Genomic DNA, 25,408 nt, shown 5'->3' with positions numbered 1-25,408 from the left:
TATAGAACCACACTACTGCTACTGGGCCTTGTGAAAAACTAAATCAGAAACACAATTCAGAATTGTGGGAACAACGCTTTCTGTTTTGTAGTCGCATAACTAAACCTATGTGTAGCTAGTCGGGCCTAATGCCATTTTATGTCAAGCATAGGCAGCTCATGCGCTGTCTCTCCGAGACATGCTGTATTCAGTCTGTGGGCTTACAGCCCGCCCATAGACTTGCTTTTTGCTGGCTCCATTATCACTCTTCTATTCTTTCTTCCTATTTGCTTCTGGCGTGCATTTTTCATACCTCTTTTAGTGTTTATCCTTCTCTGAGAGCAGGGACCAAGTACAATATCACTCCACTAGTTCAATCAATCAATGAAACAAACTTTATTTGGTTTTCACATATGAAACCATAAAAGTATTCTAAAATACCATACATGATACAAAGGATAAAATATGTATACATACTTCACATTGGAAACAGTGCTACCCTGGAAATTATTGTACAATGCATACAATAAGTTATTAAATGCATTTATACTAGATCATAAAAGGTAAAAAGACAATTGCCAATCGAAAAGATGATTCCAAAGGCCTCCTCAAGACTATATATATATATATATCACCAGAGTGGCTAGAATAAAGGAAGCATGCCCTTATGGCTACAATCATTTAATCAAGGCAAGCTCTGAGCTTAACTGCAGATTAAAAAAATGTAAGAACAAATAAAATAGAATCTTCATTGTAGATGAACTGGCCGCACCTGCCTATATTTATACCTCCTTAAGACCCGAATAATAAAAGTTTTCCGGGGAGTTACATAATAATTACAAAATATTAAAAAAATGAAGCATATCCTGTGGAGACTCACCATCACAGTCACAGGATTCTAAAATCTGGCCTCTACTACTGCCCCTTGGTGAGGCCAACATGAGGTGAAACCAGTCCAATCAGAACCTGGTCAGTAAAAAATGTTCGTAAGTGCTAAAGGCTCCCAGGAGATATGGCTCAATCATCTGTGTTGTTTTCAAAATTAAAAATTTACGAAAACTGGGTCTCCTCAATTCCAGCTCTTCCCTCTCCAATTCTTAGGCTGCAAAAAGACTCCCTGACCCACTCCAGATCGCTCTTAGTCACAAATTCTGGGTTTGTGAATAGTTCCACTGTTCCCAAACTTTCAAAACTACTTTTGATGTATCTAAGCCAAGGAATATAATGAGCATAAGCAACAGACATACACTCCTTCAGGATTAAACAACTCAAAGTCGTTCCCTCATTCAACCAAATCTTTAGCCAAATGTTAAAGGGTGTAAAGCCAATAAATCACAAAGATAGGGCACCCCCAATACTTCATGAGCCACCATATTCGTTCCTCAGGGCACACTTAGCAAACGCTTCAGAAATAAGTTCTCAACTACTTGTAACTCATTCATGGAGACATGACCCCATATTTCGCAATGGTAAGCGGCTTTAGCGTCACACTTGGTCTGGTATATCTCTAAAAGTTCAGCAATCGGTCTCCTACCTAGTTGGGAGGCAAAGTTTAAAACAGCCATATTTGCATGCACTAGAACTCCCCTTTTTCTCTGTTTTAATGGGCCCCATTTCATTTGGTCATTCATTAGGACCCCCAAGTACGAAAAATCATCAGTTCGAGGAACTTGAGCGGATCAAACCACAAACTGAAAAGGCTTTTTCGGGCGAGGTCCCACCTGCATCACATAAGATTTAGAATCGTTTATTGACGAATGAAAATTTTTCATAAAGGAGGAGAAGGAGTCAAGCAATGTTTGTAACCCCCTTGCGGTCCTAGATGAAAGTACTGTGTCGTCTGCATATAATAAAACAGGCAGACCGCGTCTGCCTACCTGCGGATAATCTACCATTGTCTTTGTTAAAACTTTATCCAGATCATTAATATACAAATTAAACAAGAAGGGGGCTAACATACACCCTTGGCGTACTCCTCTTCTTATTGCAACATTAAGGGAAACACTTAGAACTTGGGAGAATCTAATCTGCTAGACAAAGGAGAAGTAGGGGGGTCTGTAGGGGTTAGTTTACCGACCCCGACATCTCGTAACCCAACCTATATCAAACAAAAATACAAGAGATGTCTGGTCACATGAATGTGTGCTGTTCGGCAACTAAAGACACAAAGGCATCATGAGACAACAACATGAAATTACACTAGGCTGAAAAAACTCCCATCAGCCCACCATTACGGCGGAATATCATCACGTGGGATACGGATGGTGGATCCAAATCTTGCCCAACCCATCAATTGATGGTGCAGAGATGGATTGCCGTAATAGACCTCTAGCCACAGTGTATTTCAAGTGGTGCTGATGATGTGCAGTGCTGTGAAAAAGTGGGTGATAAAGTATAAAATTGGAAGGTCTCTTGAGAGCAGTGGCCCTATATTTGGTGAGCCCGACTGTTGGACTTGGCCCTGCTTGCAGGGTCACCCCAAAACTTTTTGCTTTCCCCTAACCTTCTTGCTGTTGTGGAGTTGGTGGTGTCAGGATTCTGGACACTTTAGCACTGGCTGTATATGCCATGTGTGGTGTGCCTGAACTGAAAAATAATAAATGCTACGCAATGGTGGTCGCAGATTCATTTGTACCATCGTGTAAATGTTCCTTTTATTTTTTTTTAAACTCTTTTTATTTAGGAAAAAAACAAAGAAAATACAATACAAAAAGGAAAATAACGTAAACAAAACTCACATATGGCAATGTTTAGCATTTGGATCATAGGGATTCCTGCGCTTCCGATTCCAGTCGTGGAGTCGGTGGTTCACAAATCTCTCCTCAGTGACTATTCCATGCCCCCATACCTTCCCCCATTTCTTCGGGCAACCCCTGGTCACATACACTGATTTCTCTCTGAACATACACCAGTCTAGGTCCTCAGCCCACCTAGAGAATCGGGGCGGCTGACTGGCACCCCAGAGCTGAGCAATATTTCGTATAGCCACCATTTACGCCAGCGTCACCCACTGCTTCTGATACACATTCAGATCTGTAGGTTCCCACACATTCAACAGACACCTTCGGGCTTCTGGTCGTATTCTCCTCACCCAAAACTCCTTTTAGTTCATCATGGATCTTCGTCCAGAATCTCTGTATCACCATGCAGTGCCAAAGAATATGCATTAAGGTGCTAGGTTCCCCACACTCTCTTCTACACTCTCCACTCCCCCCTTGTCTCATTTGTACCAGTCGAGACCCAGTTATATAGGACCTATGTAATATCTTCAGTTGCACAAGTCGGAGCCTCATCTGAATGGCCACTACCTTCGGGGAGGAAGCTGCCTCTACCTAATCTTCGTCATCCAATTCCAAACCATCTGCACTGCACTGGGCTCTAATTCGCCCCAGCGGGCTCTCAATGTTGTTGACCAGTTTTCTATATATCAAAGAGATAGTTTTCTCTGGAATGTGTCCATCTAACAGCCGGTCTTCAAGTGGCGACGCCTCCGGGAGCACCGTGCCCCTAGGTACGTGGATGGTGAGGCCATGCCTCACTTGCCGATACCGATAGTGTTCATAATCGTGTAGGCTATACAGTTTTTTGAGAGACTCGAATGTATGCACTGTGTCCTTTTCCCAAACATCTTTTATCTGGGTGATTCCAATAAGGTCCCACTTAGTTTTCCACAGGCTACCCAGCTTCTCTGAATTCAATAGGTGAGTGGCCAACGTCAGTTTGCCTTCCCAATCTAGGTATCTATAAGCCGCGTGCCACACCTGTACTGCAAGCGCAGTTGGGCCAGATAGTGCAAACATCCCCGGTTTGGCATATAGAGCTCTATATATCATTCCACCTGGGGCCAGCCCATGGTCCATGGCATAGCCCGGATCACCCGGGGGTCCGTAAAGGATATGGTTTACAGTATCCAGTTGTGAAGCCCAATAGTACTTCCTTAAATCTGGGAGTCCGATTCCGCCATCATACCACAGGAGAGATAATTTAATAAACGCTTTTTGGGGTTTACCGTCCCACAACAGCTGCCTCTGAAGAGTCTCAACCTCCCTGAAATAGGAGGCCGGCACCGGGTCCATCGAATTCTGCAGGGCATACAATTGGGGAAGTCAAGTTATTGGTGTACCGTAACTGTGAATCAAGCGTTATATATTTACCTAAATACTTAAATCCTACTGTCTCAATCTGAATTGGGCATGATTGTTGGGTCTCGGGCGGGTCGCCCACAAGGACAAAGAGCACCGACTTTGACCAGTTTATTGCCAATCCTGAGTACCAACCAAAAATGGCTAGCACATCTAGAAATTACTCAAGGATTCTCTGGGATTAGTGAGATAAAGCAAAACGTCATCTGCATATAAGGAGATCTTATCTTCCCAGTCAGGCGACCATCTTAAGCCCCGTATCGATCTATCCCATCTGACCCAAGCCGCCAATGACTCCATTGCGAGCGCAAAGAGCAGTGGGGACAGCGGGCATCCCTGCCTCGTGCCCCTCTCCAATGGAAAATCATTTGACTTACAGTTATTGACGACCACCCTGGCCAGGGGGTTTGCATACAGTAGTCGCACCCATCCAATAAACTCACTTCCATAGCCCAGCTTCGCCAACACAGCAAACAGATATTTCCATTCCACCCTATCAAACACCATAGTGGCTTCTAGGGAACCGGTCGGTTCATGTATCCTCGAAGAGCCCCTAAGGACACTGTGCAACCTCCGCGAATTCAGCGCTGTGTTACGACGCGGCATGAAACCGGATTGATCCGGATGGACCAGAGTCGTGATTACCTTGACCAGCCGAGTGGCGAGTAGTTTCGCAAGGATTTTGGGCTCTGCATTAAGGAGCGAAATAGGCCTATATGAGGAACATTGTGTCTTGGGCTAACCCACTTTATGTATGACCACTATATAAGCCACCCGCTGGTCATATGGAAGCTGACCCTTCTCCCTACTTTCCAAGAACATGGCTCGGACATGCGGGGTGAGTCTGTGGCATTTAATTTGTACAACTCAATCGGTATCCCATTAGGGCCAGTCGCCTTACCGGATTTTATCTGCCTTATAGCCTGCGCAACTTCATTATCGGAGAAAGGAGAGTCCAGATAGCACCTATCTTCCTCCGACAATCCCGGCATAATAATGTCTCCAATCATTTTGCTATTCTCAACCTCGGGAAACCCGCTACTGGCGGTATAAACCTTCTTGTAGTACTCCGAAAATGCGTCATTCTGTGGGACTCCGATCCTTCTAATTCAGGTACCAGCCTAGATGCCCATTCCCCACGTTCGAGCCACGCGATCAATTTACCGGCTTTATCACCATGTTCATATATGCAGCTCTGTACAGCATTGTTCTGAGTAATCGCTCTATCTCTCGCAAGGCCTTTGTATTCCTCCTGTTGGAGTCTTAGCAGGTGGAGATCCGCCGTTGCGTGTGACCTAGCAACTCTCTCTTCCAAAAGTATGACCTCTGCCTCCTTCTGATCTACTTCTGCCTGACATTTCTTCTTTTTCCCCGCTACCAGAGATAGGACCTCACCTCTCGCTACCATTTTGTACGCTTCCCAGAGGGACTGCGCTGAGCCAACTGTTCCCACATTTTCCAGGAAGTAACGGTCGGACATCCGGAATACCTCTTTTTTAATGGCCGGGTCCTTTAACTGCCAGGCGCTAATAGGAGCTATCCTACCAACCGCCGGTCGACCGAGCGTAAGCTGCAACCACAGTGGAGAATGATCAGAAATACCTCTGCCAAGATACCTCACTTCTTAGATCATGGTAGCCATCGCCGACCGGCAGCAACACGTACTCCAACCTGGACAAGCCACTGTGTGCTGCTGATATGTGAGTGAAATGTGTCTGCGCATGGTTACGTACTCGCCAGCTATCAACCAACCCTAGCATCTCCAGGAAATCTGAGAGCCATCTCTGCGATTGCCTAAGCACTCGTGGTGGGCTGCGGTCAACCTCTCCGTCCAGTACGGCATTAAAGTCACCCCCAAAAACTAAACCGCCAAGGGGCAACATAAGAAAAACAGAGCTCAAATCTCAAAAGGTATCAGACTGAAGGTCCGGTGGTACATATATAGATAGAAAGGTGACTGTCCCACCCCCTAGTAGCCCCGACACTCCCGCATATCTGCCCCTCTGATCCAGCCACGTAGCCTGCACAGACAGGGGAGAGGAATTCTTAACCAAAATCCAAACCCCCCTGAAACCGGTGGTGAATCCAGCATGCGCCACCAACTTAAATCCCCCTTTATGGAGGGCCAGGCATCTATTACCCACTAGGTGCGTCTCCTGCAGCAATACCACATCTGGGGAATGTCTCCTAATAAGCTGGCTAACCATCCCTCTCTTGATCTTGTCGCCCAAACCATTCACATTCCCGCTCAGCACTTTCATCTCCGATCCTCGACTAACCCGTGCCATCCGTCCCACACAAAAGGCATATCGCTACATTATTATCACCTGACGCGAAAAAAAGAAAAAGCAAACAACAATTATACAACAACTTTCCCATCCCTCCTCCCTCCACCCTGGACCCCTGCGCGCCGCAATTGCCAACCCCCAATTTGCAGTGTGCCTGTTGCCCCATAGTCTAACTAACCAACTATCTAAAAGTAGATTTGAGGAGGATGTCAGTGCCCCGCATCCCCGCCTCTGCCCCAAGAAAAACATATCCTGCGTCAATTATGACCCACTGTCTCGAGGAGCCCTCCAAAGATAAGTCTCACAATAGGACCACCCCCATCAGCCCACAAGCACCAGCGACAGCAGTACTCATCACTACTGGTCCTGAAAACCATCTCCATCCTCGCCACTCTGCCTCCCGGGCTCCCCATAAGGGGAAAGTCTGTCCAACCAGTCAGTTGCTATTTCCGGATTGTGAAAGAACCAGACTTTGCCCTCCAATTCCACTCGCAGCTTAGCCGGAAATAACATGGCATATTGCAAGCCTCCGGGTGAAGTCAGGAAAGAAGGAGAGGCTGGAGTTCTCGTACTTCAGGGGGCCCCCTGATCTGGAGGCCTGCATGATAGCGTCTCTGTCTCTAAAGTTAAGCACCCTCGCGATCATCGGGCGAGGCGGGGCCCCCGGCTTCAGTCTCCCGCCCGGGATCCTGTGCGCCCGTTCTATTGTGAAGAAGTTCCCCAATCCTTTCAGTTTCAGATGGTTAAGGATAATATCTTCCACAAAGAGGTTCGGGGCAGCCCCTTCCGCTTTCTCGGGGACGCCAATGATGCACACATTGTTTCTCCGGACTCTTCCTTCATACCCATCCAGCTTGCGACTTGTCAGGTTCCCGGTGGCTTTTAAATTCCGAACCTCCTGCTGCAGCTGTGCCACGGCATCCGTCAGGCTCGCCGTTTTGATGTCCAGCGACTTCACTTTCTCGCTTGTTTTGGTAAGATCTGCTCAAATTAGATTTACCTCAATGGCCAGAGCGTCAAACTTGTGGTCCAATGACTCCATCTTCTGCCCGAGGGAAGTCTTAACCCCATCTATGGCGGCCATCACATCCTGCAATGTGGGCTCCGAAGAGAGGCCTGCGGATTCTCCGGCTCCGTCCTGTGTCCTCCCCGACCCGGTAGGTGAGCCCCTGGGCTGTGTATCGATCCAGCTTATTGGATTGGACGTAGCGAGACCCTTTTACTATCCTGGACGGCGGTTTCTCCACCTCCGGTTTAGTCGCCATCTTAATTCTGTGGACGGACTGATCTGGGCCAACCACCACTGCAGTCGCGACTGTATCCGACAGGGTAAGTCTGGGTCCCAATCGAACCGGCCTGTATGTATTGGGCCCTATATATCTTCAAGGCCCTCTGCGCCCCTCTCAGGTCCACCTGAGCAGACTCACCTCCGAGGGAGCCTCCCCACGACAGCTGATCAGACCGCCCGTCCACTATAAGTTGGGGCAGTGTTCACGCAGGGGGCACCCCGCTCACACCTCAGAAATGGGGCCCTCGGCGATCTCAACCGGGGCCCCGGGCTTCGGGGCAAAGCTCCAATCACGAGCCCCTGTCTCTGGGACCTCCCTCCAGGCGCCACACTCTCTCGGCGCTGCAGGCCGCCGTTGCTCAAGGGCCGGGTCAAGCACCTGTGGCAATCCGCTCCCATACGCAGTTGGGTCCCCTTGCCGCGCCGCCTCACCGGGAAATGCCAGTCGCCGCGGCAAGCCGGGCGTGTGCCACACTGCGTCTCTCTGCCAGAGTCTCACTCGGGCCCTCAATATGGTCCCCACTCCTTTACTCGGGCCGGGCGCCAGCCAAGACCCGCAATCAGCCCCAAAGTCGTTCACGGGCCGGGGGAGGGGGAGGGGGCGGGCCGGGAAAGCTCCTCCGCACCGCCCGAGATGTGCTCCCACGATGTCGTCGGGGTCTCGTGTGGCTGCTTCAAAATTCTGGCCCGACCGGCAGTTCCTGGCTGCCGCCACGGGTGTTGTTGCACTCTGGGTCAGCCTCGCACCTCACTCGAGCACCAGGCTTCAGTTCCCACGGAGGCCCAAACTTTGAGGACGCACCGTCGCGTCCCTGGACCTCGCAGCGGGACCAGAGCGGCACGGACCCGCACCGCTCCCCTTCCGCTGGCCGGTGCACCCCTCTGCGCCTCAGGATGCTTGCAGGATAGTTGGGGGCGAGGCGCAAGCCTAGGGAGCTACTGGCCTACGCGGCCATCTTCGTTGCTCGCATAGCTCCTCCTTAAATGTTCCTTTTAAAACAGTCGCCATTTCTGTGTGCCTTGTGCTTGCCTGCCTGAAGGGGGTCGCCGGTCTAGTTCTCAAAGTGACAGGGTGCTCTACACCTCCCCCACCAACCAGTTGGGACCGGTTTCCCCAGGGAGTCTTCCAGAAGCTTCTGGCCTTTTTCAGTAGGTGGGGTGAGGGGGGTATATATAGAAGAGCTGAGACTCCCTGTGGGTGTGCTGTACTTAGAATTTCACTTGGAGGGGACACTCTGCCAGGAGGTACCGCAGCAAGGGCCTGCATGCTGGCCCCTGAGCCCACCTGTACCCCTCCGGTGCCCTCCATAGGGCAGTGAGAGACCTTTGCTGGCGTGAAGACTGCTGTGCCAGGAGGAACTGCTGTCCTGTTCTGATGAGCCGCCCACTGCCTGCTGACCTTGTCCAGCCTTGCCTCTGCACCCTTGGACCCTGACTTAGCGGCTCGTAAGGGCTACAATTCTATATTGCCTGCTGTTGGCACCTCTGTGCCCCAGGAGAAGAGAGGTGCTTTCTTATTGTCCCTGGAGCGTTATATTTTACCCAGGACTTTTCCAACCTGTTTGCAGGAAGAAAGGAGCTAGAGCCTGCAGCGCGGTGCTGCCAAAGCGCTACAAGGAAATCCCGGCATGTGAGGTTCCCCCCTGCCTGCTTGCTAAAAGCGGGAGCCCACCCCGCATTATGCAGCTCGTTTGCGGCTTCTCCAAGCCGCGCTGATGTCTTTAAAAACAGCGGGTGCCCACCCCGCGTGATCGCTGCCAGCGGGTGTCCACCCACAATTGTGCCGCCTCTGGGGTTCCTGAAGCCCACCCTGCTTTGACACTAGTTTGCATTGGGTGCCCACCCCGCCTTTCAAAAATCATACCCAGATCACCGCCGCAGCCCGGGGAGAAGAAGCGCTTCAGGCACAACGAGGAAGCCTGGAGGTGGGTGGGGCCACGCAACGGAGGCCACTGCCGGCCAGAGTCAAGAGCGCAGGCGGAAGGGAGGATGGGAACCTACCCTGCCTCCCCAAGCGGCAAACCAGAAGTCCCGAGCCCGACGAGGGGTGGCCCGGGTGGAGTGAGGTGCCGGGCGGGGCTCTCGAGTGCTGCTGAGAGCCCTGCGAGTCGGGAGCAGTACCGGAGGAAGTCCGGTGGCAAAGGAGGAGCGGGACAAGGAGTCCCCGGGAGCCCCGGTGAGTGTGGGGCTCCCCAGGTCGGGCGTCTGTGTTCCCGGATGCATCGGGACACCAAGCCAATCTGCTTTTGTGCCAGCGAGCTGACTGGACGAAGAGGATTCCCGGTGAGTGTGCGGGGGCGCTAGGGAGTACCGAGGGGGCCGGGGTGGTCCCCGAAGTGCCAGTGCTGGTCTCCCTGTACTGCTGCACCGCGGCGGCGGGCATCTGCGACGTAGTGGCAATCTGGTCACCAGGATTCCCGGAGCGTGGCTCCCAATTACACTGTGGTGCCAGTACTCTTTTTGGGCATATTTTTACCCGGAGGGGGCATCGGGGTACATTCTTGGTGCCGCCCCAGGTTCTGATTTCACAGGTGGTCCCGTCCGACATCAGGCAGGTGCAACGTTGTGAGCACATTCTGGTAGTCGAGTCCCTAAGAGGTGGAGTTCCCAGGAACGACAGTGCCATTACTTATTTTTATAGCTGCCCGGAGAGGGCATCGGGGTACATTGTCGGTGCCCGCCTCCCCTTAGGTCCCTCTGGGAAGACCATAGTGGTCGGACTGATTTCCCAGCTGCCCCGCCTGGTAGTGGGCAGCTGCAACGTGTGGTTTTGCTTAGGAGTTCCAGAGTGGGGCTTCAGGGGGCATTTTGATTACAGAGTCCTAGAGAGGGGCTCTAACTTGGTCAGTACTTGTTGACTGCAGACTTAACTTTCCTAAACTTCGCCGCGCAAGAGTGGGCAGCTGCAACGGTTGCGCCATTCTGAGGGTTAGAGTCCCAGAGTGGGGGCTCCCCAGGTGCAGGGGCGCCACAGGCTAAACTGTAACGTTAGTGGCATGTACAATGTGCTTGTGTTGGTGCACTAACGATGATAATTTGGATGTAGACTATGTTTTATACTTTATGCCTAAGGTTGATGCCCAGATGTATTGATGTGTCCCTGGATGGCCCCTATGCACATTATTGGTGTTTGGTATAATGTGCTCACCCCGGCTTGATGATATGTGACACTAAAGAAGGGATCATTGCTTCACGTGGGCTCTACTGATTATTCTACTGATTATGTCTTAAGTCTTATTTTTACTGAAACATGGACATGGGAGCAATTGCTTTCTTTATGTAATAGGACTTTTTGCTAAATGTTATATATTTTTTCTTTTTCATGCATGGGAGATTTACTGATTTGCTATGAATCACAGGGGTTTTGCGCTGTGACCTGGCAGTCAATGGCAAAGCCCATAGGCCTCCCCTTTGAGACTATTGGCTCTGCCACTGCCTTTTTGTCCTCCTGTACTGCATGGGATTGCTGACTTTGGCAATCATTTGAAGCCATGCTGCACAGCAGCGTGACTGCTATGCAATGTGCTTCTTTTACATACAACGCTAATGTTTTCTTTCAAGTGCATTAGTCCTGGCTGCATCAAAGCTCTTTTTTCAATTAGTTTTAGACACACTTCAAAGCATACACGCTGCTGACCAATGCTTTGCCAATGTCTCCTATGGTTCGGTATTATTTTATACGCCTCTCAGAGTTAGCTTAGTGTCATCACCTCATGTCAGAGTAGGCACGCCAAGCAGGAATTTCACTGAAAGGGGAGGGTATGCCATTTTAAAGCGAGCATGTAGCCTCAGAAACATTAATTGGAGTTTTGTACCAGGGCTGACGACTTTGACACATAATCATTACTAAATTAGGACACAGACGTATACTTCAATGCTTCAAAATGTAGCCCAAGGAAGCCTCTTGTAAACTACTCAGCTGGGATTAAACATTCTGTACACAAGTTATTCTGCAGCAGAGAGAGAGAATGTCAAAACATAATGGCTGCAACAAAATGTGGACTATTTATTTAATTGTGGGAAATGAGGTATTTATGAACAAAGGACAAATGAACCAAATATCTTCTAAACCTAGACAACAATTCAGGCCATTGTATAATATAAATCATTTTATCAGTTGTTTGATGGTATGTGTTAATTACCTGCATATTTTTTCCAGTGATAAAATCTACATTGGCAATAGGAAGCACTCACTAAGAACATTGAATATTCTACCTAGTATCTATTAGTTTAATTAACTGCCCAGATGCTAAAACAGCTTATTTATTCAGTTTTCTTGGTGAATAAAGTGATCTTAATTGGATCTCCTCATACCACTCTAGAACAGCACAATTTGTGTGAATAGAATCCCCCAGATCACAAAAAATACTGTCCCCTGTGAAGTTCTAACTTTACAAAAAGCCAAGAGGAGTGCTAAGTAGCCAGAAAGCATTGCTGCCAACAAAAATCCTGATAAGACTAACAACAATCAGCTATACCTGAAAGCATCATTGACTAATGACATCCATAAAATAAGATACTGCCTGGATGCAAATAAATCCTGGGTGCTTGCAGCATAGCCGGCCTCGTAAATGGAAGAACCGTTGGCTAACCCTGGTCGCAGAGTTCGGCTACGCGGAATTCCGTGAAGTGCACAAAAAGCTCTGCCGCCCTATGCGGAGCTCCGCGGGCGGCGGAGTTTCTTTAGATTAATGCAGTTCGCTGTGATTGACAGTGCCAGGTGCTTGTCCGCACTGTGCAATCATAGCAAACCGAATCATGCACAGCGCAAGCGGGCGCTGCTTCTTTCCTGCTTTCTCAACGCAAGCGGGCGGTTTCTCAACGCGAGCGGTTGCGAGCATACGCGACCACTCGCAATGAGAAATCTGCCTGCCCGCGTTGAGAAATTTCGCCAGGAGGTTGATTATCCACGCTCGCCAACTTGATGATGACGATCGCGAATGAGGAAAAATGGCGCCAGGATGTGGATTTTCCTCGCTCGCCAACTTGACGTTTACGAACGCGAGCGAGGAAAAAAACTCAGCTCCGCAACGCAAAGCAGAATTTTTCAGAACTCTGTGCGCTCCGCGTAACAAGTAGTGCGGAAAACTCTGCAACCGGAGCGGAGTTCACCGCCCAGACTTACCGTTGACATTCTCCACAAAATCCCTAGGCATTCTCTTTGATAGCTCGCAATTCCTAAGGACAATATCAAGAAACAAAGCACAAACAAAATGCATTCAGCATTCATTATTGAACAAAATCAAGTACTAACTCCATTCCATCTACCTCTTATTAACAGTTCTCTTCTTATTACACATCGACAGAAACGACACACTACTCTCACAAACCCCTCACTGATGCCAATTTAAGTCTTTCTTCAAGTAGAGACTTCATTATTCACCATCCAACTAAAGTTTAGGCACATCTCCCATACCTTAAAAAACTCAATTAGCTCCATTCTCACAACAGGATCCATTTCTGAGTTTGTTGTGTGATCCACAGGGTACTCTACTCTAGTAAACAAGTCTAACTTGCCTCTATCTAAATCAATTTTCAGGTGGGGAACACACCACTAGAAAAATCCGCTCAACAACAAGTTTCCTCTATATATGGACCGCAACTTGGGAATGACCTACCACCTCAGATTGCTCCTATATTTGTATAGCAAATTCAAGAAAGTTCTCAAAATCAAGCTTCTCACAATCTTCCCACTTTTTAAAACATTGCCATTTTCATCCGTCCCCTTCTGTGGCGTTGTGTTTCAGATTTCTTCTGTTTGTATGCATTTATTGTCCCGATTCATCATTTCAAATATATCTGCAAGTCTCCTCATCCTCACATGCTGGCTACATATACTGTTGCAATGTACAGTGCTCCCCTGACATCTGGAGCTACGATTCTCCTGCCATTGTATTTTACAGGCTTTCATTTCCCTTCTAAATATTTAAATATTTGATCTACTGATATCCACAATAGGAATATTTTGATTGTAAATACCTAGGGCCAGATGTAGGTCGCCAATTACCGGTCGGTAACGGCCGATTTCGGCCGTTACCGACCGGTAATTGTTTTTTGAGATGTAGGTGGCCCGAATTTTACCGAATCTGTAAATGTACCGATTCGGTAAATTTACAGATTCGGTAAAATACCGACTCGGTATATTTACCGAATCGGTAATTCCAGATGTAGGTGGCACTTAAAATAGTGCCACAGGCCCTTAAGAATTCGTTATTTACCATGAAATACTATCTCATGGTAAATAACGAATTCCTGTGTACATGCACATCTGTGCATGTACACCTGTGCCATGTGGCACACATACATGCCCCAAGGGCATGTATGTGTGTCACATTGCACACAAGCCAGAATCAGGGGTGCAACAGGGTGTCAAAGTGACACCCTGTCCCCCTTGTAAATTCGGTAATTTTACCGAATCGGTATTTACCGATTGGGTAATTGACATTGATTCCTATGGGCCTCAAGACCCATAGGAATCAATGGCAATTACCGAATCGGTAAATACCGAATCTTACCGATTTGGTAATTGATTCGATAAATATACCTACATCCCGATTGCCAGTTTACATCTGGCCTCTAGAGTGTTAAAATTAGTGGCGTAACTCGAAATGACTGACACTCCCCGCCGAATGTGATGACGGGTTGGGGGGCCTCCTGCGTCACAGGTGCTGCAGGGCCCTTCATTACGCCCTTGGTTCAAATGTTACAAATTCACAATTACGCCAGCTGCGCAAGCAGAGGTTTGCCTGAGTGTCCTAATATACCGAGGCACTATTAATAAAGGTCTATGGGCTAGATGTAGGTAATTGAAATTTACCGATTCTAAAATACCAAATTTTACCGATTCGTTATTTTAGAATCGGTAAATGCTATGTAGGTAAAAATTCGGTAATTTTTACCGATTCGGTAAAAATCGGTATCAGCCATTCGGTATTTACCGAATCGGTATTTACTGATTCGGTATTTACCGAATCGGTAATAAGTATTAGGCTACCTACATCTGGCCCCAAGTCTTTCCTACTTTCAATGCAATCAAGACTCAACAAAACTATGAAATTAAAACTGATATGAAACAGAAACATAAATACAAGCACTAAAATAAAAATATTTTCAGATAAAATGTCAGAATAAGAATAATAACTATCATTTTGATTTTTTTCCAAGCCCAGAGTTGGGCCAGTGTATGGTAACCTACTCATAACAAACCATTACCTCCTTCCTGAACAGAAGCTGCTATCAGATCTTGAATTCGTTCTCTGCAATCTTCAGTTTCTACAATGTATAAATAAAATATGATTACATATTTGGTTTTGTACTTTTATTTTTAGTTATGTTTCAGTTTGGTTCCAAAAATGATATGCACGATTATTAGAGGGCCTCCCTAGCACCTTAAGTTGAAAAGTATATTTCGGCCAACATTAATTGATTGTGCGCCTTATTCCACTCTCAATGAAACAGAAGACATTGTTAAATAGTAGTAGTAGTAGAAAAGCTTTATTCGATTTTTGTAAATTTAAAAATCATAAAAGCAACATTCATCAGAAATCGATACATAATGTACACAAAGTATAACTTTACATTTCAGTAAAATCAGAATATCTGTGAATACAATGAATTTATGGGCACTTTAAACTTTTCCTTTTTCTAAAAATACTCTTTAAAAAACCAACCATGGTAGCCACACATAGTTCATCATGTGACAGCTGGAGGTACAATAAGGCTGGGCGGCACTGGTGCCAAGGACCGTGCTTTTTCAGAAGTGGTTTAATCCATTGTGCTCTCTCGTTATGGTAAAAGCCACAGAAGCAAATCACGTGGAGGGTTGATTGTTCAGCCTTCCCGTCACATGGACATTTAATGAGCATTTTTGACCAGTCGTTAATGTGTGGGAATGAGACTAGGCGAAAAAAGATGTCAAATCTGAACCTAGTGAGTAAAAACCTATCGAAACCCTTAAGGCACCAGTTCAGATAGGGTTGCATGATGCCCGATATAAGCAACATTTGGTGCCGCACAACCAATCCTTTATTCAACTCTACCCCCAGCCGCAGGGATTCCAGATGGTACCAACAGTCTTTCTTTAGGTCTTTCCTTGAGATCCTGCAAAGCCCCTCAGGGGCAGTAAAGAACTCGGGTTTCCCCATGTCTTGGCAAAACTTTTGGATATAGGATAACCACGCTATTTTGTAAGATTTGTCAAGAACCATAACATCACGAATGATCTCTCTGTTAAGTTCCAAGTCAGCTGCGGTCCAAACCCTGTGCCAGAGTAATAGAGGTTGCATCGCAATCAAATCACTAATATGACGGACCCCCAACTCAGCGTGACAATTAAACTCAGATAAACTAAAAGGTACTGCTAAAATAAACCTTAAAAAAGCATTTTCTACTATTTGTAGTTCCCTAGTGTCTTGGATGCCCCAGACGCCAGCCCCATAAATGGCTGTGCTAACACATTTGGCCATATAAATTTTGAGTAGGATGTCAGGGGGTCTTTTGCCCATCTTTCGCGAGAAGGCCATGAGTGCTGCAGTCGCTTTTTTAAACGACAGGGTCCTATTCCTGATGGCTGGACCCCAGTGTCCCCCGCCCTCAAGGACTACTCCTAGATATGAGAAGGATTTAGTAGTCTGCACTTTTTCCTTGCGTGCAAACAGTTTGCAGGTTTTAAACTTGCCCCTGGCGCACGTCATTGCAAAGGTTTTTTTCACATTTAAAGTCAGGCCCCTAGAATCCATAAAATTAATATATGCATCTAAGGCGGACTGCAGACCTCTCTCTGTCCTGGCCATAATAACGGCATCGTCCGCATATAATAGGGACACCACTTGTTTGGAATTGATTCTAGGTGAATCGATAACTTTGGACACCAAGACATCCTCTAGGTCGTTAGTATATAGGTTAAAAAGAAGAGGCGCGAGGACGCACCCTTGTCTCACTCCGCGTTTCACATAAAAGGGCTTGGTGCATTCTCCACTGGTTCCGAATCTCACCCTTGCCCTAGCCCCAGCATAAAGTTGCCTTAAAAAAGATATGATGGGCTCTTCTATTTTAAGGTCTTCCAGCACCTTCCACAATTGATCATGCTTAACGCAGTCAAATGCGGCGCTCAAATCAACAAATGCTGCATAGAGCTTGCCCCCCTTGGCTTGGACATATTTCCCTTGAAGGAGAGTAAAATTCAACACCTGTTCCACGGTGCCCATCCCTTCTCGAAAACCGTACTGAACTGGGGATAGAATTCCGGCTTCTTCTACCCAAGATAATAACCGAATCAGAACAGCCCTTCCCGTGATCTTCATGAAGGAGTCAAGAAGGGAGATAGGGCGGTAACAGGAGGGACTCTCTCTGTCTCCCTTTTTAAAAATGGGAATGATGATAGAATCATACCAGGTCCTGGGAAAACCCAGCTCACAGCTTGCGTCCAGGACTCTCTTTAATAAGGGGGACCATAGATCGACTGAATATTTAAGTAAATCCATAGGAACTCCATCTATTCCTGCGGCTTTGCCTCCCCTACTCTGCTCAATGGCGACAGACATTTCGCCAATTGAGATACCCAATTTAACTTGTTGAAAGGTCAGGGATGCCTCCTGATCGGTGCCCTCCATGTCAACTAACTTTTAAGTCCCCTCCGGGTTATAAACTTCCGAAAAGAAGTCAATCCAAGATTTTTCACTAATAGCAACCTCTACCTTGGCGTTGTTTGATGCATTAAAAAATGGTGCATTAACTGCACGCCAGAATTGGGCGCTATCCTTGGATTGTGCAGCAATAGCCAGGTTGTTCCAAGCCTCCTATTTTATGTTATTCTTGCAGTTCTTCCGGGATAAGCGATAGGCTTTTCTGCAGGAGGCCACCTCAGTCGGGTCCCTATTCTTTTTCTGTAATGCTGCCATAAGGTGGGAATGCGCCCTAGAACAGGTAGCGGCGAACCAAGAATTGGTCGTCGGCCTAGCGGTAGGGCCTCTCCCCTGTCGGGACAAGCTTTCTCGAATTGTCCGTGTAATGGCCTCAAAGGCTGCCAGGGTCTCCTCATGAGAGGCCTCGGCGCCTAAACACCTTTCAATAAAGGCAAGGGATCCCCTGACTATCTTAGCCTGCATGGCCTCCGGATCAATCTGGCTCCATTTAATAGCATAACCATTTTGTCTAGGCATTTCACAAAATTTTAACCAAGACAATCTATCTATCAATGAGTTTTGCTTAACCTGAGGTATTTTAATGGCAAAAGAAAGGGGAAGATGATCACTAAACCCTACAAGGTGCGTGGAGTAATCTGCAAACCAAGTGGCATAACTTTCAGAAGCAACGATAAAATCTATAGTGGTGCCAAGCCCTCTCCCCACAAAAGTTGCGCTAAAGTCGACACAAGGGGAGCACAACCTATTAACAAAGTCTAAGTTGAAAGTTGCCAGCATATCATTCAGTGGTTCACCCCCGTCCATATGGGAAAAGTGTGGGGATATAGCTTCCTCACCTGTCCCTGTAAAACCACAGCCCCCCCGCTCTTGGTCACACAGATTATGATTAAAATCCCCCCCACAAACAATAATACAATCCCTCCCATTCCGGGTGATAATCCCTTTAAGGTCTGCAGTCAAGGAAGAGACCATATCTGCGACTAGGCGTTTATGTAAATTATTATAAATATTAATCAAGATAATGTCGACCTTGGAGGGCATTCGAATTGATAGGATCTGGTGACAGATTCCTAATTTGACTACCTTGATATTCTCAACGCCCAGCAGATTCGAAATATAAATACAGAGTCCCCCCATATTCCTCCCACGCTTTGAAGGTAAGGCTGCAGCATGAAAGGTTCTGTACCCATTTAGGTGAACAGGCTCAATGGTCCAGGTTTCTTGGAGACACAAGAATCCAAAGGGACTAACAAATTCAACCCAAGAAGAGTCCAGAACCCTATCCCTAATCCCTGCGATGTTCCAAAATAAAAACTCAATATTCCCTTGTGGGCTATGTTTAACAGCTAGTACCTTATTACTACAGACATCAGGAGGTTCGCAAGTATGCATAGCAGTACTAGCTTCAGGTACTTCAGGAATGGCAGGGCCTAGGTTGCAGATAGTAACTGCAGAACTGGCTTCAAGGGTTTTAAGATTAACGAGGAATGGATTACAAATAGTAGCTGGGCCAATAGCATCACATAGCCCAGGAGCAATAACTGGGCCAGTGAGGTGGCACAGCCTAGGGTCAATATCTGGGTTACTGTTATTAAATACTGGGGGTATGGAGAGTGTCGGACGAACTGGTGCAAAAGATTTGCAACTCAGTCAGTCCACGCCCTCAAGGTCTCGTAAGCTTTCGTAGCGATTATGGAGGGGAATTCGAAGCCGGTTAAATGACCAAGGGTCAGGTGGGGCGCAAGGGTCGTTTAGATACTGGTTCCAAGAATCAAAATGGGCCAGATGGACAGGTTGTGCAGAATTTGCTGGCTGCGAGGCAAATGGCGACCTAACAGCACGAATATTACCCTCTAGGTGATAGCGTTGTCTCCTCATATAATTGACCTGCTGATGCCTCAGTGGCCTGATTAAACTTTCCACATTGGATGCCCACGTTCCTGGGATAACCACTGGACTTACCAAATTTCTAGGATAGAAATAAGGCAGTTCTCTAGGTATAATCAGGCTACTGCTTTCGGGGGAGGTCCAATTTAAAATATGGCTGACCACCCTTATGTCTTTAAAGCTAATTATAATAATGTCCCCCATGATGCTTTTTGGGGTGGGGCCCAGCCATGCAAGTCGGCGTACCATAAGTATTTCGCCATTTAAGTAAGGGGGTAGGGGCCGGTTCTGCCTTAGCCAATAAATGGCCTTATTTTTAAGTTGAGCTTGATCTGCCCTCTTCCCTGCTTCTAATACTGGTACGCCAGTTAAAATTATCACAAAAGGGGCAGCTTCAGGGGGCAAATTAACTATATGGCATTTGGGGATGTGGGGTTTAACAGTGACATCTGCAACTATAGATTTAGGTATTGGACAATTAGATGTCACACACCCCGTGGCGTCCTTATCCTGCCTATTTGTATCACGCCTAGGAACTGCGGTAGCCTGTGACGTGGTGCTTATGGGTTGTTTACTGGGTTTAGCCTGGATCCGAGGTGCGGGGACCAGGGGGACAATGCTACAAGTAGAAACAGAGGGTGTCCCATCTGGACCCTTGTTGCACGGGTGGGACGCCTTAAAGGCCTTCTCCAAAACTCCCAACTGAACAGTTATCCTTTTAAGTCTCTCCACCAAAGGCAAAGTAAATGTTCTAATCAATTTTTCGATACTCCCCAGTAAGTCTGATCCCTGTTGATCTGAAGAATAAGTGACAATAACAGGCGGGGGGGTTAAACCAGAAGGTGGGTGATCAATGATCTTGGGACGTGGGGAGGACATGACTTTGTTTCTAACTGTGCCATGCCCCTTCCTTCTCCTTTTCTTTGGCGGGGGGCCGTGGCAGCGGTGAACATCCGCGACTACATCCGCCTCTACTGTCTGTTTGTCCGGCTTGAGAGATGACTCAGTTGCAACTAACAGAGTATCTGACATAAGTTCCACCTCATCTAAGATACTAACCAGCGAGGCGGAGAGGCTGATGACAGAATTGGAAGCAGCCAAAGGATCTGGGGGGGTAGCCCTATCCTGAAGTAGTAGAGGGATACTAGAATCCAACGGGAGCTCTGGACTCTTTGAACCCTCTACGCTATCAGTTAACAATGGCAAGCCAGGTAAAATGAGGACCAAAGAGGACCTTTTGCTCTTAATATGCTCAATCGAGCGCCGCCTACTAGCGCGTCGCTCAGCTAGGGCTAGGTCCCTATCAACCGTAGGGGCCGTCCTAATGACGAAATTATCCAACGTCCCCCGTTTGGCACCCCCCTCAACAGGTAAAGTAGGGATAGGTGAAGACATCCTACTATACAACACAAGAATACAGCAAAGAAATGCTAACAGTTAGGACTGCTATTAACCCTGTATACAACAATGTGAGGGTAAAGGTTAAATAATAAGTGAATATACGATGAACAAAATGTCACCAAAGTGTAGCATTCCTTGCTGAGAAGACCTGCAGGAGCAAACAGCAAGAAGAGGTGGCCTGTCTCGGCCTGTTCTGGCCTCGGAGGGCCTCAGAGGGCCCGCACTTTGCCCGGGCTTAGCCCCGCGCTCCGTCCCGCGCGGCGGGATTCGGAACCAATTAAATAGGAAAGAGAAGTGGAGACGGAGCACTCAGGGAGAGCGGGCCAGGTGTTAGGGCTCAGGTAGCAGGGACTCCTGGGAAATGGAGTCCCTCAATACGCCGCTCGCAGCCCTGGAAGTGCTGTAATTACCCCACGGTGGTCCCTGCAGTCTTTGGTTAGTCCAGGCAGAGACAAGCAGCGACGCGGGACCCGCACAGCGGGTCCGGCAAGGTGTTGGAATTCTGGAGGAAGCAGCTTTTCAATCAGGCAGTGACCCAGCAATACAAGGATAGCGTCCCAGAGATGTTTGCGGCGCTCGTTGATTTATAGCGCAGGTGGGGGGCGGAGCACTCAGGGAGAGGGGGCCAGGTGTTAGGGCTCAGGTAGCAGGGAATCCTGGGAAATGGAGTCCCTCAATACGCCGCTCGCAGCCCTGCAAGTGCTGTAATTACCCCACGGTGGTCCCTGCAGTCTTTGGTTAGTCCAGGCAGAGACAAGCAGCGACGCGGGACCCGCGCAGCGGGTCCGGCAAGGTGTTGGAATTCTGGAGGCAGCAGCTTTTCAATCAGGCAGTGACCCAGCAATACAAGGATAGCGTCATTGTTAAATAGCTTGAAGGCTGGTTTAGCCCTTCTCGCATTTTCCCAGTAGGCTAGAGGGCTGCTTTCAGAGCTGGATAGGTTGCCATGAGACAATCAACATAGCTCCCAGTCCCTATTCTAGTCATTTCCTCCTGTAGTGTGGGCCTAGTATGACCATTGTTTTCAGACCCAATTTTGATTTCTACTCTGTCCCGGCATAGGGCTAACATCCGTAGGCCACCACGATTTTCTTTCATTATACTATGGATACTACAACCAGTTTAACCTGCAAAATGCTGGTTGACACAAAGGGCCAGAAGTAAATAGAGGTCGCAAAAAGTGGTGGTAATTTGCCCAACGTTTTGTAAACTGTATCTAATTGTGCAAACCACTGCCTACTTCCCCTGAAGCTGCCACTATGCTTCGAAGGAGAAAGGGGTTAAAGAGGACCCCTTCTCCTTTACCAATCAGTTACCACCTACATTTAGGAGATGGTAACTGATCAGTGATTTGCGACCAGAATTATGGTACAATCCACTGTTACATATAGTAACGAATCACAATTAACAAAGCACACTCAAAAAACGCCAAATTCCAAATTGATAACCCATAACCATTTCGAAACCCATATTAAAAGTCAGTAATCCTTTATAGACCAGTAAAATTTGTTTGGTATATTAGACAAAGCTTGTTACTAGTTGCAAACCCTCTGATTTAGTGAGTTGAAGGATTTGCAACCATTAAAAAGCTCTGTTTATCTGGCCCTTAGTGCTGAGGACCCAGTTAACAGAGGTATTTTTGCTCTAGAGTGACTATGGCTGCACTAATATTTGTAAATATACTTCACTAAGGAACAGATGTACTAAAACATTTTGCATTTGCAAACAAGTCGATTCCCCGAACACGTTACTGAATCGCAATTTCGGTTTGCTACCAAAAACCGATTTGGTTTGGAAGGGGCGTGCCTTCCAAATACTGAATCAGAATGGTAGGTTTTAATGTTTTGCTACCAAACTCCACTAGCAAAACATTAATACTTTATCATTTACAAACATGTGGTGGCAACCCAGTCGGCCACCATCCCTGTGATGGTTGCGATTTCGGGCTGGACTGTTCCCATTGGGGGCAGGGTCAAGACTGATTTGCATATGGCTGGGTCCAAACTGGAATGGCATGGTGAGCAAAAAAAACTATGGATATAGGCCCAGATCTCTGTACTGGGGTGAATGTATGACATTGTTCTGCATTCTGTCCATCAATGGTTCTTTTTGCATTTGTCACCCCAAGTGGGACGGGTATGCCTAGACGTTGGTCCCGTGCTCTCCATGCCACTGGAGTCAAGCTATCCTGGCTAATGAGGGCTGAAAGCCCGAAACCGGTCCTAGGATGCTTCTTTCCAGTCCAGGGAGGACCTCGCCTGGCAGTTCGAGCTGGACTGTTCCCATTGGGCGCAGGGTCAAGACTGATTTGCATATGGCTGGGTCCAAACTGGAATGGCATGGTGAGCAAAAAAACTATGGATTTAGGCCCAGATCTCTGTACTGGGGTGAATGTATGACATTGTTCTGCATTCTGTCCATCAATTTATTTATTTATTTTAGTGTTTTATAGAGCGCGAACTTGACCCGCTCGGGTATCAGAGCACTTTACAGAGTCAAAGAGTCGTGCAAGAGGCATGGTATCATAAGAGTATACAGTAAATTAGGGAGGGGGGTGCTGAATACAAGAGGGATGGGAGTATACAAGAATAGTCATTATTACAGTTGTTGAAGACAGGCCCCCGGTTTCTTTGTGGGGCGAGGTCAAAGGAGGAAGGCAATAGTCTCTGTGGGGGTTGTGGGACGGGGATTAGCCGAGGAATTTACCCAAGAGGAAGGATTTAGCCTCTTTTTTGAAGCGTGCAAGAGAGGAGATTCTTCTGATGGTGGGTGGGAAGGAGTTCCTTATTCTTGGTGCAGCTCCAGCGTATGCCCGATTATCGTTTTTTTTTTTCCCGAAAGCGTGCTGGCTGGATTAGGAGGGCACTGGCCGAACGCGAGTTTCTGCTTCCTCCGGATATCACAAGTTCCGTTTCTGTGCAAGATACGCAGGGGAGTTTGAGTGTAGGGCCTTGTGCATGATGCATGCCAGCTTGAGTTGTATTCTGGCCTCGAGAGGAAGCCAGTTCAGTGCTTTCAGATGAGGAGTGATGTGATCAAATTTCCTTGTGCCGGTAAGTAGTCTGGCGGCTGCATTGAGGCAGGCTTTTAATGGTACTAAGGAGATCTTGGGTAAACCAGAGAGGGTGGAACAGCCATATTCCAGTCTAGAAATGACTAGTGCTTGGACTGCAAGTTTTAGGTCGGGCGCGTCAAGGAAGGGTTTCAGTTTCCATAGGTAGCTCACGTGGAATCTGGCAGATTTGGCCATCCATTGAGTTGAGGTGGTCTCGCATGTTTAAGTTGTAATCCAAGGTTATTCCCAGAGATTTGGCCGAGTCTATAATGGTCGGGGGACAGTTTAAGGCTGTGATGGCTTTAATCCATGTCTGGATCTCAGAGTTGGCTTTAGGCGGGGAAATTAGAAGGAACTCTGTTTTCTTTGCATTGAGTTTGAGTTGGTTGGAGGAGAGCCATTGGATGGTCAGCTTCAGGGCCTCATTCAGGGAGAGAACCTCCTAGAGAGATGAGATTTTTACGTAGATCTGAGTGTTGTCGGCGTACATATGGAGATATTTGCGGTGCAAAGGACTTCGGCAAGGGGTTCTAAATAAAGGTTAAAAAGGGTGGGGGACAACGTTGATCCTTGAGGGACTCAAACCATGACCAAGGAGGGAACGGACAGGTTACCGTTGATTAGGAATATCTGACATCGGTTTTGGAGGAAGGATCTAAACCAGTCAAGGACAGGGCCATCTAATCCCATCCTAAGTTTGAGGCGTTCAAGTAGTTTCCCGTGGTTGACCGTGTCGAAGGCCGAGGATAGATCTAGGAGGATTAGGAGACAACTTTTGTCTTGGTCAAGGGCTTATAGGGCATCATCGACGATGTGGAGCATGGTGGTTTCAGTGCTGTGTCCAGGTCGGAAACCAGATTGGCAGTCATCAAGTAGGTGGAAGTTGTTGATGTGGTGACTTAGCTGCAGTTGCACACACTTCTCCAGCACTTTAGCTAAGAGAGGAATGTTGGAAATCGGTCTGAAATTATCTGGGGAGGCTGGATCCAGCGACGGCTTTTTCAGAATGGGAAGGACTTGGCCCGCTTTCAGAGAGTCAGGGATTGATCCCTGCCGGAGAGAGGCGTTAATTATCGCAGTCCAGCTAGGAATAATGGATTGGGCGGCGGTCGCAAGACAGTTTGAAGGGAGCGGGTCGTTGAAATGCTTGTTCGGGTTTAAGGTGGAAAGGATTTTGGCGACAGAGTCTTCATCATAGAAAGAGAAATCAGTCCAGTGTGCTTGATTGTTAGGTGAGGACCTTTAGAGGCAGCGGGGGAGGAGGCGGTAGGTCAGGGGTTGGTAGAGAGAGTGAGGCAGAACTAAGTTCGTTACCTAAGGTTTTGATTTTGTTTGCGGAAAACAAGGAGAATTCCTCGGATGAGATGAGACTTGTAGTTTTCTTTCGATGTTTAGCCAATTTGTTCAATTGGTGTTTGACCAGCTCAAAGAGTTTGCATGGTCTGTTCTGGGCATTCCCTAGTTCCGCTCTGAAGAACTCTTTTTTTGAGTTGAGGATGTTCTTGTTGTATCTATTTCTGGCCTGGCGGAGAAGTTTTAGGTGAGTGGCCGAGGGGGGCTGTTTCCAGATTCTTTTGGCTTGTCGGAGGGATCTCCTCTCATTGTTGAGGGAACCAGTGAACCATGGGTTTCTATCTTTGACTTGAGTTCTTTTTAGTTTAAGAGGGGCTAGGTCATCCAGAATGTTGGACATAGTTGCAGAGTAGTGATCATTGAGGTCACTG

At 47.5% G+C, this 25,408-nt stretch overlaps 1 protein-coding gene across 13 annotated transcripts in view; it reads right to left on the bottom strand.

Moving 5' to 3' along the window:
• The window catches only part of LOC144763708 (uncharacterized), a 2,434,724-nt gene that overhangs the window by 1,945,485 nt on the left and 463,831 nt on the right, over window positions 1–25,408 (bottom strand). For all 13 annotated transcript variants that reach the window (XM_078649561.1, XM_078649562.1, XM_078649564.1 and 10 more), the window contains one exon: window positions 14,910–14,969. In XM_078649561.1, the coding sequence (XP_078505687.1) occupies window positions 14,910–14,969 (60 nt within the window). The remainder of the gene's footprint in view (window positions 1–14,909; window positions 14,970–25,408) is intronic.

The sequence above is a fragment of the Lissotriton helveticus genome, chromosome 6 (genome assembly GCF_964261635.1).
Source record: "Lissotriton helveticus chromosome 6, aLisHel1.1, whole genome shotgun sequence".
Taxonomy (NCBI): Eukaryota; Metazoa; Chordata; class Amphibia; order Caudata; family Salamandridae; genus Lissotriton; species Lissotriton helveticus.
The sequence above is the reverse complement of the archived record's forward strand: the minus strand, read 5'-3'. Positions and strand labels throughout refer to the sequence as shown.